The sequence below is a fragment of the Zonotrichia albicollis genome, chromosome 5 (assembly GCF_047830755.1).
Source record: "Zonotrichia albicollis isolate bZonAlb1 chromosome 5, bZonAlb1.hap1, whole genome shotgun sequence".
In the NCBI taxonomy this organism is placed as follows: Eukaryota; Metazoa; Chordata; class Aves; order Passeriformes; family Passerellidae; genus Zonotrichia; species Zonotrichia albicollis.
Genome location: NC_133823.1, coordinates 32236790 through 32256916, shown reverse-complemented (window position 1 = coordinate 32256916; position 20127 = coordinate 32236790). Strand labels below are relative to the sequence as shown.

Here is a 20127-nt window from a genome sequence, read left to right as displayed (position 1 = left end):
ATTTCAGCTTATGGCTTCTGAGTTAGCCTTCAGGAGCTGCAGTAAGTTCCCTAGTAAATCAGGGAAACAGAATCTGGCTGAAATTTGTATGATATGGCTGTGTAAAGCTATTCAGTCTGAATATTCAGCTATTCAGAGATAACCAGTGATTTTTTTTTTTCTATCAAACTGAAATAATATAGTCCAATGAAACATTTCAAAGAGCTCTGTATACTAAGTTGAGCGCTTAGGATAACAGCCTTAATTGGAAAAGTGAAATACAGAAACACATTTCTCAAATTGGCTGATGACACTTAATTTGCAGAGGCTGTAATTCATTTGCAGGTAACAACTGCCACTTACAATAATCTTCATCATTTGTCTAGAGGTATTCTAATGATGAAACTCAGGAAAATGTTCAAAGCATGACAGCAATGCTAAAGGAAAAATAGCATTAACATGTTAAGCATCTTTTGAGAATCTATGAGATTTAAACTTGGAAATGAACAGTATTATTTCAAAAGGAAAAGAAATATAATTCCAGCGCAGGCCAGTATAAGACATGAAACTGAGCTGTTTTCCTTTATTCCTTGCTATTAGACACTGAATCCAGTTTTACCACTGCACTTCAAGAAAAATACAGCAAACTGGAGAGTTTTAGAACAAGAAAACTACCACATGGTTTTAAAAGCATAGCTTTTGTGACAAACTATGTCACACACAGAGAGGCAAAAATTCTTGTTTATTTAGTCAGGAAATTAGGAGAATGAAGATAGACAGGCAAATCAAATGAAATGTCAGAAATCAGACAACAGCTGATATCAGAAAATGGCATTTAATCATTCTTCATGTCCATTGAGGATGATAAGTCACAATAACTTGAAGAAGAACAGGCCTAGCTTAGACACAAACAATGTAGAACTCTCCTTCCTCTGCCCTACAACAGTGACATTTAAATGCTGGAACAAGTTGTGTAGCAAAGCTACATAGGAATTTTATTTAAGAACAAGGTATGCAAATATGACAGCAATGACCTGGGGATCCTGGGGAACTTTTAACAGGAGAGCCAGACTCCTTAACAACCTTCCAGATCTCTGGTTTTGTGTTAGATGATCCCGAGCTCTGCACAGTCCATGAGGAAGTGTCACCCAAGACCTAGTCAAGGCAATTTGCCTGAAAAGTAAATGATCGTTCTTATAGTATTTAAGCAAGGAAGCAGTTGGTTTAAAAATTTAACAATAAAAGTGAGCACTGGTCAATTTCTTCAAACACCTTTGGAGAGCTTCTCTCCTCCTCTTTATTTTAAATTGGGACAAAAAACTCAAAGCAGTGCATAAGGAAACACAGCTCTTCCTGCAGATGCTCTGCTTCCACCCCCTCTTCAGAATCTCTTTCTCTAAATATCTACACTTCAAAAACTGTCCAAATAGATACGTGTGTGTATATATATGCATGCATGCATACATACCCCTCAGCAAGTTAACTCTTAAGACATACATTCTTGGGATGAATTTCAAAATGTCTACAAAGCAATGATAACAAATAGAAGGACTTTAGTAAATCTATCTTCCAAAGCACAGATCCTTTCAGCCTGAGTAATGGTTTACATGGCAAGACAGCCTGGCAGCAAACTTTCTTCAGCTGCTTTTGCAAATATTTTCCACCATCCTTACATGCCCTTATCTGGATGCATTTAGCTCTAAAGATTTGTGTCCTTGGTAACGCATGAGCTTTCCTTCTGTCTTCTCTCAGGGATAATATAAAACAAAAAAAAATCTGCCAATTCATTTATGTATTTGTATGTTCATTCTTTGCCCAAGGCAAATTTCAGATTTGCTGCATTAAGCTAGCAAGAGACAGCATATTTCAGGCTATTGACAGCATCAGTCTCGAGCACACAACCACCACCACAAATGTGCAGAGAAATGAACAGGCTCGACAAGTAGGCTGCAACTCATATGGATTTTAAGCACCTCTGAAATACACATCACCTAAGTCAGTGGGGGCTTGGATCCAGGTGTAGATAGAAGCACAAATGTTTGAATTCTTTTGGTCAGAAAGGGTGTAATGAAATTGCCAAAACTGTCATCTTAATTCACACAGAGATTTTTGACAGCAAAGATTTTTGCAGCCTCGGCTTGGCTCTCCTTAGTTTTGAATATTTGCCCTGACATTTGTTTAGAATGAAAGCCAAACCAGCAGTACTTTTTATGTTTTAATTACACGGAGTGCATGCTGGATGCAATTCCCTCTTTTTTTATGTACCTTTTACAGTGTAAACAAGGGCAACAGGCTGGCTGTTGTTATCCTTCCAAGAACAAATTTCTGTTTGCGGCCAATATGGCTTAGTTTCACAGAAATCCAAATTAATTCTCTAGTATTGAGGTAATGAACAGTAACTGGATTTTTTTTCCTTTAAAACGAAAGCCTTCCAAAAATACAGCTAATTCCTGCTCACTTCACACATTTTTAACTTACTGTAAAAGCAAAGTTACTACAAGCACTGTAACAGGTCACAAACTTTGAAGCTGCAGCTGTATAATAAAATTGGTTTAATCTGATCCTGTCATACATGCTGTGGAGGCCAGGAGCTTCAGCTGTGTCCAGTAATGTGACATTACATGCATCTGAATTAAGGGAATGCCTGAAGAGCAGACCTGACTAAGGGTGACTTCCTGCAAATGGAACAAATGTAACAAAAGTTCAATTATTTCTACCACCAGTGTTCTGAAACTGTGGTTGAAAAAAATAAATCATGTCTCAGCATTGGATAGGGTTAAGACAGAAATGAACAACATAAATTTCTGAATATCTTTGATCCCTCTTGATGTTTAGACAACAAAGAGTACAACTTACCTACAAAGTGCATGAGTGCTACCATTTTTTTTTCTCTAAAGCTTATATTTAAAAATGCATTTTTACTCATTGAAAGAAGAATTACTACTTTTTCATTCCCCTCTGCAGTTCCTTCCCCTCCTGAGCAAGCTATCTCTCTGCCTCATGCTGCACTGGTTACTGTAGCTACATAAGCACCATTTGCCTTTTAAAAGATGTGCATATATTTTGATATCAAATCAAAAATCAAATGCCTATTTTTTAATCTGAATTTCTGACTGTTACCAGGAGTATGCTGGAACTGATGGTAAGAAGAAATAACTAAAGCATCAACTGCTTTAGGTAGAAAAGGCTGGCACAATCCTCATAGTCCTGACATTTTTAGAAGAACAGGTAACTGTGAGAAGCATGCAAAGAAAAAGCTACACTGGACTGGGAAAAGGTGTCATATTCAAAATATCAACTAATTCCAGTTGATGTGGTGTTACTGGTTAAGGTCTCAGCAACTATCAAGCATTGTACCTGGCTTTTACATTCACAAATGTTTTTGTTGGCATTTAGATCTGTTTAAAATAAAGAAGTTATAAAATTAAGTCCCCTGAAAAGAAAAGCCTGCAGACCAAAACAAGCAAAGCCATGCTGTGAACAGCCTCTCTGTCTTTTCAACAGGAAAATACATGTACTAATTATCTTAGTTAAGTTCACTGCCATCTTCAATATTCTTAAGTAGCTGTAAATACCATTTTGAAAAAGAACTGGATAATGCATATCTTGAAAATTAATACTTCCAGATGCAATGATTGTCAGGATACTGTTATTTTGGCTAATGTCCGAGTGTCTCCATGTTACCTCCTTGAGCTCTACTTCTGCACAGCTTTAATTGATTAGATCTGGGGCACAACCTGGATTTCTAAGTTCAAGTGGAACAAATATGCAATCATCATATCTCAGAAAGGCTGATATGGATATGTATTTTATGATAAGCATGTGCAAAAATGAAGTCCCCAATATGAGCTGTTTCTTAGCACAACCAAAAGGAATTGGTCTAACATCACAGCTAAACCCCTCATGTGTTGGTATAATAGCCACAAGTACTGTCCAAGCTATGGGAAAAGAAAATTTTCAAGAAAATTTAAACAAAAATTGTTTAGTGGACAGGAGCAATAGCTTAAAAAAATTGGAAGTTGAGAATGAATGCAAACCCTGATATTTTCTGGAACTTTTCCAGTTACAGCAATACTTGCCTTTAGATATGTTTTCCCAATATGTTATCTGGGAATATCTCCAGGTATGTCTGAATAGGCAGCAAAGAGAGATGAAGTCTCTCTCTTTCTCATAAGCAAGGAAAACACCTTGACCTGTCTTCTCAGTTTGATGTTGGAGTTCTTAATCAAGGTACTTCCTTCTACGCATCATGATTTTCACATCAATCCTACTGTAGATAACCTCCATTTTTAAAAAGTTGTGACAAGCATAACTTACAGAAAGTCCCATCTACATAAGACAGCCACGCAGTTTACTCTAAAATGAAAGCTGCCTTTTGTGCTGGAAGAGTGTTGAAGGCTGTAAGATAAAAAGATAAAGAAGTGTATTTCTCCTCAGAGTGGTCACCGTCATTGCCAGTTGACTAAAGGAACATGATAATTACTAAAATATTTGTTTCAATTTCATTTGAGACAGAATGCAATGGACAAATCACAGTACACAGCTGCAAGAACAGACCAGTAGCTCTGATTCAAAGAGAAAAATGTGAAATCTCTTTCTGATACTGCTTTTCTCATGATTCCCACATAATCTCCTTTATGATTTGGATTTAATGTTCTAAAGGTCACTGAGACAGCAGTTAAATTTTGTGCAGAATGATAAAAGCAGCTTATTTAATTACCTTCTACAAGGTAATTGTACAAGGTTTTCCATTTTCCATCCTTTTCCAGAAAGTAGTAACTCAATATTCATGTTGTTTCACCAATTCTATACAGTCATTTTTTTTTCCTGTTTTTAACTAAGGTAGCATTACTGAAGATATCTACTTTAAGAAAAGGTCTCCTTTAAGGAAAATCATTAATTTTTAAAGTTGCCTTCAAAAGGATATATGTATAGCTAACAATATTTATTTTTACACTTAGAAAGAGATCCCATTTCTCCAGGATAATTCCACATCCTTTATTGGCAGGTTTTATACTTTTTAAAAGCAAATATTCACTAAATAACTAGTCAACAAATCCTTCTCATGAGATTATTTGTGCTTTCACAAATGCTCATGTAAACATATAATTTATGTGTTTAGCTAGAACTTTTAGGTATACTTATCTCTATTCCTTCACATGTAACTTTTTGATTTTTTTCTAGGAACAGTGAAGATCAGTTTCTAGCTTCTACAAACTGTGAACTAACCCCCCTCTGTTGTATGTTTCTGTCACATTAACTCTCTCCCTGAAAGTGGTTTGTAACCAAAAGCTAATCTGAATACAACAGATCCACCCACCCTGGAGTTTTCTTTAGGTAAAGAAGGAAAGAACTGAGATTTTTAAGAACAGTGTTCAACAAACTTACTCCAGCCAAGTTTTACCTCAGAAATTACTGACAAGTGCTCATAATTCCCTTAAGTACTTAATTAGCTATGCAGTTCCACCAGCACTTTTCTTCTGCTTAATAACACAATGCTCTAGCAAGACCTGAAGTCTACCAAATCTATTCCATTAATAAAAAAGGTTATTGCCAAAGCTTGTTCGATTAACACCACCATAGCCTCAACTTGAAAATACTGGTCACTACAAAGTGTCTACAGCTTACTGGAAAATTGAGATATAATTTATTCAAGGCAAACACTCACCATATTGTTGCAAATAAATGCTTAAAATATTTAAAGATTAATTAGTAGGTATTAATGTCCAAATAAAATGTAGAAAATTGACAAGCAGTTATTCCCATAATACACACAAGACTGTAAGACCACATGCTATTAAAAAAAATCCAAAACAACCAAACCACAAACTCCATTCCAAACAAATTAACAATTCCCACTGCAATGTTTCCAAATCTACCAAAATTTAACTGGAAAGAATATTCATTGGTTCAAACAAGTTTAGCTATGCAGTCACTTCACAGAATCTCAGGGTTCAAAACCAAGGAAAATGTTGAATCATTAGCATGGTATTTACTGTTCATGGGCCCACAGAATACCAGAATTGAAGAGAGGGTTAGAAATGCTTTTACACAATCACAGAATATTCTGAGTTGGAAAGGACCCGCAAGAAAAACTGAATCCAACTCCTGGTCACACACAGGACACCTCAAGAGTTACACTGTGTGCTTGAGAGCAATCCCAAATACTCCTTGAATCCTGTCAGCCTTGGTGCTGTTACCACTACTCTGAGGAGCCTGTTCGAGTGTCCAACCATCCTTTGGGTGTAGACCAAGTATCCAACCTAAACCTGCCCTGACTCAGCATCAGGCCATTCCCTCGGGTCCTGTCACCGGTCACCACAGAGCAGAGATCAGTGCCTGCCCCTCCTCTTTTCCTCACAGGGAAGCTGCAGACTGCAGTGAGGTCTCCCCTGAGTTTCATTTTCACCAGGTTGAACAGACCAAGTGACCTCAGCCACTCCTCACACGGCTTCCCCTCAAGGCCCCTCACCATCTTCATTGCCCTCTTCTTGACTCTCTTTAATGGCTTAATGTCTTTTTTGTATTGTGGTGTCCAAAACTGCACACAGGCCTTGAGGTGAGGCCACACGAGTGCAGAGCAGAGCAGGACAATCCCCTCCTCCTCCTTTCCTGGCTGGGGGTGCTGTGCCTGATGCCCACCAGTGCACAGTTTGCCCTCCTGGCTGCCAGGGCACAATGATTTTCCATCAATCATGACCCCCAGTCCCTTTCCAAAGAGCTGCTCTCAAGCCTCTCATTGCCCAGCCTTCTTGTATATCCAGAGGTGCCCTGTCCCAGGTGCAAAATCTAGCACTTGCCTTCATTAAATGTCATACAATGGGTCATTACTCAACCCTCTAATTTGTCAAGATCTCTCTGCAGGGCCTCTTTCCCCTCAAGGTAGTTGACAGTTCCCCCCAGTTTAGTATCACCAGCAAATCTACTTAGTATTCCTGTGAGTTCTGCATCTAAGTAATTTATGAAGAGCACTGGCCCTATGTTGGAGCCATGTGGAACATAGAGTTACATTGACTGCTTGCCAGCCTAATGTAACTCTATTTACTGGAATTCTTCGTGCCTGACCCGTAAGCCAGGTGAGCACCCATCATATGATGTGCTGATCCAGCTGAATGCTGGACATGTTGTCCAGAAGGACACCACGAAAGACAGTGTTGAGAGCTCAACCAAAGTCCAAAGAGATTACATGAACAGGCTTCCTAGGCTCAGCTAGGTGGGTTACCTTGTCATGAATGGAATAATGCTAGTCAAACAGGGCTTTCCCCTGATGAAGCCATTTGGCCAATGACTGCATTATCCTTCAGGTGTTTTTCAGTAACTCCAAGAGTAATCTTCTCCATTATTCTACCAGGCACTGAAATGAGACCAACAGACCTGTAGTTTCCTTCATGCTGTTCTTGAAAGCTGGGACAATATTAGCCAGCATCGAGTCAAGTGGCACCTCTCCAGATTCCCAAAACAGTTCAAAAAGACATTGAGAGAAGTCTTGTAATATCAGCCAGCTCTTTGAGGATTCCAGGATGAATCCCATCAGGCCCCATAGACTGACAGGGACCCAGCTGGACCAGTGATTCCCTCACAAGTTCAGAGTTGACTCTGAGTTTATAATTCTCAGAATCCTCATCCTTCAGCTCAGGGCACTGAGAGCCCCATAGTCCATGACTGGTGCCGAAGACTGAAGAGAGGATTAACTCCCTCTGCCTTGTTTATGTCCCTGTTTGTATGGTGAATATACTCATAATTTAGCAAGTCACTGTTATTTATGGACTGCCTTTTGCAACTAGCATATTTTTTAAAGTTCTTTTTATTGTGCTACACAGTACAGACTGGCTTCAGCTCTAATTGCGCTTTTCCCTCACAATTTTCTCCCCATGGAAGAGAACAGCATCTCTGTAGTCCTCCCATGTCACCTTGCTTCTGCTGGTCAAACATTTACCTTTTTTTTGCCTTACCTCTAGAAGAAGATCCCTGCCTAGCCAAGTTGGCCTTCTGCCTCTCCTGCTTTTCCAACATTTTGGAATTGCCTGCTCCTGTGCCCATAGGAGGTGGTGCTTAAAAAGTCACCAGCATTGATGGACCCCAGCACCATCAAAAACATTTTCCCAGAGGACCTTACTCATTAGTTCCCTAAGAAGTCTGAAGTTTTAAATCTAATTGCTTTGTGCTTGCTGTGGCCAAGACAACCACCAATTTCCACTTCAGTCATAAGATTCTCTCTGTTAATGAGCAGCAGATCAAGGAGGACATCTTACCGAGTTGGCTCTCTTAGTGTCTGCACCATGCAGTGATCATCCAGGTGTTTATGAACCTTCTGGACCTGCTGGTATTAGCTGTATGGTATTCACTAACATTTGCCAAGTTGAAGTCCCCCGTAAGGATAAGAGTGGTTAACTTAGAGATGTTCCTTAGTTCCTTAAAGAATAATTCATCAGCATCACCATTCTGGATAGGAGGTCTATAGTAAATTCCCATGATGACATTTGCATTACTTGTTTGTCCCTTAATCCTTATCCAGAGGCTTTTGACCATGCCATTGCCAACTGTAGGCACCATTCATTCCAGACTCTCTATTACATACAGTGCCAACCTCCCTGTCTCTCCTGCCCTGCCTATCCCCCCTGAAGAGCCTGCAACCATCCTTCATGACACACCAGTCCCAGGACTCATTGCATTATGCCAATGATGTCATCTCTCTGGGACTGGGCCAAAGCTTTTAGCTCCTCTTGCTTTGTCTTGCATCTGCTTGAATAGATTTCTCTTTTCAGCAGAACAAGTATGATACATGCATGGGAAAGGAAATGACAAAAGAAAGCTAATGAAGGTTTGACTCCAAGAGGAGTAACAAAGACTACTGGCTTGTATACAGCCACAGAGAACTTTACTGGTGCTGCCTTTGACCACTTCCAAAAATAACTGCCTGCACCTGCAATGTTTATTACTTAAACTTTATTCTGCTCATACCACAACACAAAACTGAAAAAAAATATGCCTACCAAGTTCTGCTTTTGAGGAGCAGAGCTGTGGTTGTGCCAAGATTTAGCAATGACATTTATCTTTGAAGATAAATGGCTTGACTAGTATTTCAGCTACTGAGCAAAACTTTGAATGCAACAATTTATTTCTTGCACCCAGTCTGTAAAGCACACTGTCAGGAAACAGCACCATAATTTTCAACCAACAGATCTTGGACATCATGGCAAAATGGTGAGACCACAGGCCGAAGTTATGGAGTGTGTGAAGCTCAGAAACTATGTCTCAGATAGATAAATGTGCTGAAGAGGACTTGTGAGGATGGAGTAAAAGACAAAGGAAAAGAAGCAAAAAGTGAAAGGGGCCAAAAAAAGAATTGAGGCTACAGCACAAAGCAGAAGAGGCCTAAAGCTGAGGGGGAAATGGAGGCCAGGGGAAGAACTGCTCAGGAGTGGTATTAGAATTATGGGAAATAAAGTAATCTACTAAGCAAGACACACCAGACATTAACCTACACAGTAACATGAAAAAGAAGAAGCCAGGGAAAAATTAGCATCAAAGATATATAACAATAGATTATGGCTTTTCTGCATCACACAGTACATATTTTACCATGTTTTAATGTTATAATTCAGATGACAAATGCTCCCTGTGTATGTATATATACACACACACATATATATATACACACATAAATTATACACACATACATTCAGTATAGTTAACACGATCCAGCTCCCATCTGGACTTTATTTCCCGAGGGAATGCAGGAAAACAGCCAACTACCTCATCCTCAGCTCAGACCCTGAGGTTGCTGCCTTGTTGGGGTGGGGGAAGGAGGAATATAGATAGACACACCATCATGTGCCTACCCAGACTAGCTGCTGCACTTGGTGAAGTGAGGGGCATGGTGAAGGGCGAAGAATCTTTGCAGAGTTGTTTCTCTGTCCAAAGGTCAAAGGGAATGAGGAAGAACATAACTAATGCTTCAAGAGAGAACATGTATCCATAAGCACAGAGTAACAAGGAAAGAGGGACACAGCAGGGGCTCAAGCTGCTGCTATTACCCTCACAGCACACAGAGGTGAGCTCAAAAATGAATCCAGCCCTTGTCAGAGCTGTATAGCTGGACTAGAATCCTTTCTTGGAAAATCAAGGGTAATAGCAGGCTTCAGTGGGCTGTGCTTACTGGTCAAGCTGTCAGTAAATTAATCATGCAATTTTCAGTGCTCAGTATCAAAAGTAAAACTCAGCCAGTGCAAAGGACACAGTAAGACAGAAAATCACAACTATGATGACTGCAAGGGAAAATTGCACTATTTATTAATTTTTCTCCTAAAAACATTTCATAGCCAGACTCCATAATGAGCTGTATGAAATAAATCAAGATAAAGAAATGCTTTTTAAAACAGATACATGACTTATTACTTAGATATATGTCCTCTTTCTTCTTTCTCTTCCTTTTCATATCTTGGATTGAAATAACAGAATTTCCCACTGCAACAGTATGTAGCTGAGCAAGTCACCTAGATACTGTAGATATGTTTAGACAAACTTCTGAACAAAGTTATAAATAAGCCTTGGATACAGCTATTCTCATTTTTGTTATTCAGCATGTCTCTTTGTTCTCTAAGGATGGAATTAGAGTCTAGTGCCAGTGGAAAGAAAAACTGATCTATGATGGGAGCTGACATGCTCCAAAATACTATTTTGGCCTTTAGAGAAGACAAAAGGGGACAATAAGTGTGCGGAGTTGTTAGGCATAGGGATTCTGTTTGTTTTTATGCACTGCTATTTTAAATCCCTCCCTAAACACTCTCCCAAACTTCCTCAGAACAAAATCTCTAGCCAAAGCCAATGAACTGTTATGGCCACTTTGTTATCAGATGTATACTTTAACACCTTGTATTTTCAGTATCACAAAGCTATAGGGACTTCTGAAAGATATACTCTTTACTTGAAATTTCTCTATCTGCAGATGTAATAGGAACAGAAACTGCAAATATCACTGAATAAGTGGCTTTAAAAGAACTGGGCCATGAGAAGGGTTTTCTTGGATCTCCTTTCACTGCCCTGGGCCTGCAGAGCCTTTTGCTCCTGCTTTCACATTTTCTCAAACTCCAGTTTAAGGCTTCAGCTTCTCATGTTTTGTGCTCCTACTGTAGGGCTCTTTCAGAATCTCACTTCTGTGAGGCTTAAAAAACTATCTCACATCTCTAGCACAGAAGCACTTGAAATTTATTCACACATCTCTCCCTCTCAGATAACTGCTAACAGCAAAGGACCCTAGAAAAGTACAAATGAAGCAAGTGCAATAATCTTCATTACAATCTGCAGTACAGCAAGGAGCTCATCAGCTGATACTTACGGAGGCGTCACTCCTTTCGGGAGGCCTAATGCGTTGACAGAAATGGGTGGTGGCTGGGATGGCAGCATGGAGCTGAGAAAAGCTGCTGGAGACTGGCTGGAATTAGGAAATCTTGGAGTTGGAGACAGGCTGTGGGAAGGTGAAGAAAGTGAAGGAAGAGGAGGGGGTGGAGGAGGTGGAAGTGGAAAGGAATCACACACTGGATATGTCGCTGTTGGACTAAAGACAGGTGGAGGTGGGGGTGGAGGGGATGGAGAAGAAGGAGACCAGGCATATTCCCCTTCTGGAGCAAACTGCTGAGAGAAGGGAGGAACTGGCACTCTCCCAAACTGTTTCTGAGAAGCAGTTGGAGACATAGGAGAAGGAAGGCTAGATGTGGATGACCCAGAAGATGGAGTCACATAACCTGAAGCAGGGCTGATGTTCTGGGCAGCAATGAACTGCTTAGGCCGAGCATAGTTGAAGGAGCTGGAAGACTGCATGGTTGGGGAAGTATGAGAGTTAAGAATACTCATTGGCACAGGAGAGGTGGCAGACTGGCTGGACTCAAGCTCCTGGAAGGAGGGGGGAGGAGGAAAGGAAGGAGAAGAGGGAGGGTGCTGATGATCGGGTTGCTGTTGGTGACGATACCACTGTCCACTTTCTTGTTCCAGACGAATTTGGTTCTGCAGCTGCTGTATTTTTTGGGGGTCCCTGCGGGAAGGAAAAATAGACAAAAAGATGATCAGACATGCAATTCTGGCTGGAGAGGAGGTAAAACTTCCACTGGTCTAGAGTCCAGGAAAATTGAAAGAGAGGGAAAGTTTAAAGTATTTGCATATGTTGAATAGCCCCACTTCTTCAGAGTTAACACATGGCTACAAAAGTCCATTTTTATGCCCTCAAGATGAAGGAAAAAGGGTGTGCATAATAGAATTTAACAGAGCCATCAATTCTTCAAAAAGATTAATTATATGGCCATGCGAAGCACTTAGGATATTTTAAAGGCACAATGCAGATAATGGAATTCAAGGTAAAAGTACTGAAACTCTTTGATTCATGTGATATTTTTTTCAACAGCCCCCTTTCAATGATAAGGCTGAAATATTTACCCAGTAAAAACTTCAGCTGTAGCTGAATTTCTGTTGTAGCCTCTGTGGCCCAATCAGACAGACCTAATTACAATCATACTTTTAATGAAGTACTTGGAGACAAGGGACCAACTTCTGTGTTAGAACCATCCATGTATGTAGATGAGCAAAGACTTCTGAGAAACATCTGTAACCTAGGGAAGCTGTGAACTGAGCTTCCCCAGGTCTTTAGTCCCACTTTTTCTCCCCAGTTTTATTTTCAACTGTAGGTCCTGAGATGAATCTTAGTAGATACTTCATATAGTTCTGAGGCATTGCAATAGTATCAGCTCAAATGGAAGTAAGAATTTAATTTAGAAATTCAGAAATTCACTGGAAGAAGAATAGAGACTAAAAAAGTTAATAATCAGGAGCACTCAGAACTCTTAATTAAGGGGAAAAACTGAAAGAAAAAAGTAAAATGTTCAGCACTGAAGCAAATCAGAACTGGGTGGTTTTATGGTCTCAATACAGCTGTTTGAAAGACATTAAGCTCAAAATTAACTGTGGTCTATCATGTGACAATACATCAGACTAGCTTGCTTGAAATTGTCCTTTTTCAGCTGGAAAACATAACTTTATCTCAATACTCCAAATATCCACAAAGTTTCAGCATATGCACATATAACTTTTCTGTATATTTAATATAGAAATACTTTATTGTATACAAGTATGTCACTGTTTATATATAATTTAGGTCATCTAAGCAGACATTTTAGAAGCAGTTTGCCTAATGCATGGCATATGAATGTATGATTCTGGCACAACAATATACTTTTGTTGATAGCAACAAAATTAGAAATGGTAATAACATCATATTTTCCACTTGAAGATTAATTTTGATATTCCAACCATCTACATTTCCTCGAAAATGTTTTCTGACAATAATTCTGCTTATGATCTCTGGCCAAAGGAGATTGCTTAGATAAGAGAAAGGGGAGCAAGCTGTTTTAGGGCAGAAAACTGAAAAATGAGTAACTTATACTTAACAGTTGCCTTTCTTTGGTATTGTTGTTGTAAAGAGGGTTCAATTCCAGCAATGTCTCACTAACCACACAATTGCAGCACTTAAAAGGAGATTAACTTTTTAACTTAAATTAGCAACGAGAACATTTGAAAGTTACAGTTCACTTTCTAAATTTTATAATTAATTTTTTAATGTTGATAATAGAGATTATTAATCCCTATCAGTTCGACTTTTCACTCCACAGGATGCCGGCTGAAACTTATTCTATTTTTGTGAAATTACTTAACATTCATCTTTATTTAAGTCAGTTAAAACAACACAATTTTAGTTCCCGTCAAAATTTGACTTGCTTAGTTATGACAGCAACAGTTCTGGTCACTTCTCTGGCTGGACAGAGAAAATCCTGTAAAATTACTACTTTCACCTTCTTCTGCATCCTTGGCCTGAATATTTGCCGACCTACTGTCCAATACCTCTTAGTTATTTTATTTTTCATCATAATCATCCTCAATTTTTTTATTTATTTATTACAGACAGACTAAGGTAAAAAAACAAAAAGGGGACAATTTAGCATTGTAAATGAGGTGTTGAATATAGCAGAAACTTAGCTGTCTCCAACACTACTATGTTTATCCAACAAGTGCTGAAAGCAAGTAGGAGTGTCATGTCTTGAGACCTTTTTATTTGCATTTGCCAAGTCACATGGCGCTGCGCCCGGCCAGCAGCATCCCACAAATGCCCATCTATGGCCCTGTCACTGCAAGTGCAGCACTGCAGCGCTGCCCTGCACTGCTGCTGACCCTGCCATGCACAGCCAGAGACCACATTCTGGGTATCTCTACAAAAGGGTGACAGGCAAAAATGAGGTTGCTCAGCTCTCCCACTAAGCTTGACTTGAGGCTGCAGGAATATGCATGCCTGTAAATCAGGGTTTATTAGCCCAGGACAGTACTGATTCAGGTTGAACAGCTGTTGGTCAGCTTAGAATCCACCTAAATTACGTGTTTGTTTGCTTAAAAAATAGCATGCAAACACAACCATTATCACATCAGTCCATGGGGCAAAAAAACCACAAAGCTCAGCTTAGAGTAAATTTTCATGCCAGTTGCAAAAGTGCACACACAATCCTTGTCTGCAAAAGCATGTTCTCTACCTCAGAGCTATTCTTTTAACATCAGACACTGCCATATTATTTTCTTGAGGAGAGGTATTCTAGAGATGTGTCATTATGAAGGAGAAAAGGAGAGGAAACAATAACAATTCACCAGTGTTTCTTGGGAATGACACCCTCAGTGGTGGAAGTTCTACATAGGTAGATCCTCTGCTGTGACAAAGGCAAAAATGATGAAAATTATTAATTTCTCATTCATATTAATTTCTCATTTCCCTTCCCAAACAAAGAAGGGAATTAAGAGTTTGGTTTTTGGATGAGATTACAAGGAAAACTAATTTAATTGTAATTACATCCTCTTTCCAATTAGTTGAAATATGTTTTGTAATTTTAAAGGGCACACATGCATTCAGGAAACACATTATGCTTGACTAAACAATAGAGCATAAACTTATTTTCTCATGTGGAATTCTTTATTTTGCCAAATAATTAATTATAACAATATAAGAATGAGCATATAAAAGTACTTTCTTAGCAAATTCAATCAGTAAACGATAAAGGTAAGTAATTAGAAAAAAAATCATAGCTAGAGTAAAATGAATATTGAGAAACTCCATCAACTCACTGAAAAGCAGGCCTAGTACTACATAAATATGTTCAAAAGTTCTGCTTTAGAATTCATAATGTTTTTCCAATACCAGGTACTATTAACCAAGATATTAAAATACATTTTCAGATGATCTGATAGGTATGCTAAGAAAGTTCCAAAATGCAAGCAGCAAGGCAGTAAGATGTTAATGAAAGCAGACATCAGTTGCAACCGAGGTGAGGTTTCTGAGCCATGCTGCCTGCAAGAGCAGCTCCATGCATGGGTTTGGTACTGGGCACTCAGAACATGCTCAGTAAGGTGATGACTTTCATAGCTAAGGGATAGCAAGAAACATTTGAAAACAGACATCAAAAGCAAAGAGTAGGGACATGAGACATTCGGTTTCTTGGTGGACAACAATGGTTGCCAATATGTACACCACAGTTTAATAGCTACTTGAGAAATCATATTTTGAGGTATGCGCTTGGTTTAAGTTACAATAGGCTGGTTTTATATTTTTATCCCATTTTCATAATGCTTCTTCTTCCTGATAACCTCTGTATCACACTGCTTTGAAAACAGAGCAGTATGTGACTGAGAATTAAACTGGTAACAACCCCCATCAGGAACTGCAACTCCAAGTGCCTGAACATAGTGGAGTAAAGGAGTGACACAGGTAGTGGTTGCACACCTCTCCAAGTCTCAACAAGACCTGGCTACTGAATTGCAGACAACATTACAGCAGATGGCATTCCCAGGAATGCAGTAAATCCTTCATACTTAACTTCTGTCCTAGGCTCATTCACATATTCCCAGTATTAGGGTATGTACCAGCTTTACTTTTATCTTACATTACAAAGCTTATTTAGAGAAACAATGTCCCTCTTCTGGGAAGCATCTTACTGTTTGCAGTCTAATCATCAACTTGTGTACCTTTAAACACAAAAGTTCATATGGAAGCCCTTCTATCCAAACTACCTCTCTTGGAAGGGGAAGTTCTCAAAAGGAAGAGAAATGCTGTTGTAGCCTTGAAGCCTTTGTATATGAAATGAACCCTACTGAGTTATGCCTACCATGAAGTATGCAAGGACATTGAAATGTAGGCAGTGTTTTACAACACAGTACACAAAGTAAATGGAAATAAATGACCACAGGTAAAGAGCCAAGACTAAGTGATGTTTTCTATAGCATTTTAAAATTCCAAATTTTGTCCCTCTGATCTCAATAAAATAAAATGGAAAACGGACAAAGAAAGGCAATTTTTGTTTGAAAGAAAGAGTCCTATTTATCTCAGGTTGTGGAAGAATAACGAGCTCCCTTCTGCCTCAAATCATTCCTGAGCAAAAGCAGATCAGCCCCTTCACAATCCTATCAGTGACCTGCTTTTTGAGAAACAGATGGTGCAGTTCTACAGAAATATACAAAACATACCACTGAAACAAAGGTACAGGAATATTTTAAATGAAAAACTATCAGAATTAAGCACAATTTTAAAATGTTGAGCTATTTTTCTAAGTTAAGCTTCAAAAACAATGCCAGACAATGCCTGTATATTTGGGGTAACAACTGCTCATCTCCATAAACTCTACTTTCCAAAGAAGATCTAGCTTCTAACTCAATACTATTGCTTCAGAATTATGCCAGAGCTCTACCAAAAGGGAGACAGTCACTATCACACTGTATCAAATGGCAGGAGCTCTTCTCACTGAGTTCAATGTCAGCAGCTCTCCATGTATAGATGTATTTTGTATATGTGTACATTTAGATATATTTATCTCTAAACTTTGGTATTTATACAATAAATACCAGGATGAATTTTTCCATAATTTTTAAATTTATTAAAATTGGAATGTATCACATATATTTATATCTTTCTAGCTCCTGGGCAGCCAAACTGGATACCTGCTTCTGCATCTGTGGTTCCCAGCAGCTGTTAGGACAGATCTGCCAGGTAGCTCTTAAAGACATTTAATTTGCTTTCTACAAGTACAACATGAGGAATTTTGCTGATATAGTAACTGTTGAAAATTAGTAATTTTCTTAACTACTTCTGACAGCTACTATTTAAGAGACTAAAATATACATACCAACTTATCCAAAATGTGATAGCAAACTCGGATACCTGGAATTCTACTCTTGACAAAATTCCTAATACAATTTAAAATTTTCCACCAAACTTACCGATTACTGAGTTGTTAAAAATGAAAAAACCCAAATCCTAAATTAATCTGCCAGTAAATTAATTACCAGATGTACTGAAAAGAAATACTCAGAATACAAAAGTAACTCAGACTGAAATATCCACTGAATAAATATTTGCTTATTTTTAGAAATGTTAAAGATCTACATATATGTCAAGGCAAGAATGTGAAGTAAAGGGAGAACAGTTGCCTCTTTTAACAAGAACTGCTATGTATCCAACACACAGACAGCCTCCAGACCGTATCATTACAAATGAATTTAGACAACTTTTAGGTTTTATAAGACTGAACAGTCCCTTAGATTGTGGGAGGAAAAAAAAAAGAGACTGTTTTAAATGCTGCAGGGGTTCATATTTATGTAAGACTAGAATTAGTCTTACATTACTACGACTAGAATTATCAGTTAAAATAAAAATGGGGGGCAGACAGGTGATGGAGGGGACAGGATGGAGGAATAACAACAACACACAGAAACCAGCACCAGTTTGGGTTCTAGCAGGAAAATATTCAGAGGTATATTTTGTCTATACTAACATTACAGGGAGGATGCAGGTTGTCATTACAATTTAAACCTCATGCTGGGTAGCTTGATGAAGAACTGTAACTAGGAACCAACTCCAGCAGCTGCAACACTTTAACATTTTTATTACCTTCCCCTCAAAGCTTAACAATCTGAAAATGCAGATTTACAGAAATATTTTCTGTATTTCAGGTTGATATACAGGAGCATTTATAATTAGTTTCAATGTAAGGTAATACACTCCTAGAAGAAGAAATACGGTGCAAGAACTAACACAGGGACTGTGTTATGAGCACACTGTGAAGCTGAGCTTTTCATCTAAGAAACTTCATACACCCAGATGAGAAGTGTAAACCATCTGCATTCTTTGTGGACTCTTTTGTAAGGAAGTCCTGCTCTAATTTGGCTGTTAAAAACCTTCCTATCTATCCTAAAAAGTGGCAGTTGTAGCTGTGCCCATTTTCCACTCTGTTTGGTTATCTGTCAAACACATCAAGGTAATTTCTGTGCTAAGGAAACCAGCAGTGGAGAGGGTGCCAGAATTCAGCAAACACGAGCCATTCTTTCAGAGACAGGAACCATTTTTTACCCCTCAATACCACTGCGGGGACATTTTTCAAAACATGCACCAGTGAGATAACACATTTAGCTTGGGTACAGAAAGAGAGGAAATGGTGCTCTTGTGCACATTCATTTTCCCAAAAGTCATAAAGATACAATACAGCTTTAGCAAAAATGCTAAACTTCATATCTTTGGTAGGGTTAGATCATAAGAATTGGTCTGGTAGTCAAAAACCTGTCAGGCTTGGTTTTTCAGTTGTGTGCACAACTAATGCACAGGCTATCCAGTGACAGATACAGCAGGTAAAATATTACACAGGCAACAGGTTTTACTGAGAAAGGAGGCTAAAAGTGTTATGTTATTAAGAGGTAAATTGCATCAAGACATTAATTACAATGCAGGTTCCAATCAGCTGAATCAGCCCAAAGTGTAGGAAATCATTACTCGGAATGCAGGAATGAACTGGCCTGCAAACAGAAAAAGAGGTCTTCTGACTGTGATTATGCCATACTAAATTATGTTCTGTGCTGACTGGTATATATTCAAAGAAAATATGGTTTGGAAAAAAATTAAGTATGAAAGACTGTGTTAGCCTAAAACCAAAAGTGAACAGAATAAAAAGATGTAGTACTATATATCTTCTCACTGGAACAATACATGCACAGTTGTCTTTTTTAATTCACATATTTATTTTAAATGTAATGTATTTGATTAACAAGATACTGTATAAATCATCACATCTTATTACTACTGATCACCAGAGTTAGGAGATTTGCTTATTTTTATGCCACTCAATAACTGTTACAGTGGGCTTAAAATTGAATTTCCAGGTCTTCAGTATTAACATTCCAGTATCTGTCAAGTGTGTTCTTTGGGTTACATATAAAGCTGACTGCTTTGTACTATTGAAAGAGATTTTCTTTGTGAGGAAGAATGGATAATATACTAAAAAGGGATAAAAACTGAGTAGCTACTGGGTGTTCTGCCATTAAAGGGAGCACACAGTTGCTCACAATGTGTTTTTAGGAAAATTAAAATTTCAACACTCTATTAAAAATACTCAAAAAACTAAGGTGCTTTTAGAACCTAAGTTCTAGGCCCTTTTATCAGCTACTCTGTATTCACAAACAGGTCTGATATCTGAGCAGGTAGCTGCCTCATGTAAAGCTGGGATATTACCAGCTGACACATCAGTAGTTTATGAAACTTAGTGGAGGCACCCTATTCTTAAACCACCATATGAAAAGGAACAACTGAAAATGAAGTAAATACATAAGAATTGGTATTTAAATGAAATAATTATATACTTCCGCAATTCCATTACAACAACATATGACAGACTTACTTTAGGTGTCAGCCATCTTAATGCCATAAGAGTTTAGTGCTATACCATTCTTCCTGAAGTCCTTCTGTGCACACAAAAATAATCCCCTCCAAAACATACGCTAACTTTTATGGAAGAAGGAGATGTACCACCAAGTAAAACCAACTGCTAAAGACAGTAAAAATCTTTCAGCCCTGTAGTCAGAAGCATTGGAAACTGAAAATAACATTGCAGCATTGCCCAGAGATTTTGTGACATTTATTCAACCAATACAATCCTAACATAATTATAACTTAGGCTTGGTACAGCAGAAGATGCTATATCCCCCAAAATAAAATAATTTACAGGGCACTGTCACACCTTATCTAGCCAGACATGCAATTCAGAACTGTGAGTTTGGAGGCTGAACCTTTTGTTTGTTTTTTAA

At 38.5% G+C, this 20127-nt stretch overlaps 1 protein-coding gene across 12 annotated transcripts in view; it reads right to left on the bottom strand.

Annotated features, from left to right (window-relative positions):
* Positions 1-20127, bottom strand: part of PALLD (palladin, cytoskeletal associated protein) — a 184424-nt gene that overhangs the window by 27266 nt on the left and 137031 nt on the right. For 7 of the 12 annotated variants that reach the window (XM_074541217.1, XM_005493911.3, XM_074541216.1 and 4 more), the window contains one exon: positions 11318-12010. The exons of 3 other annotated variants lie outside the window; for them this stretch is intronic. In XM_074541217.1, coding sequence (XP_074397318.1) covers positions 11318-12010 — 693 coding nt within the window. The remainder of the gene's footprint in view (positions 1-11317; positions 12011-20127) is intronic. 2 more of the 12 variants (XM_074541218.1, XM_074541221.1) reach the window with 1 other exon arrangement.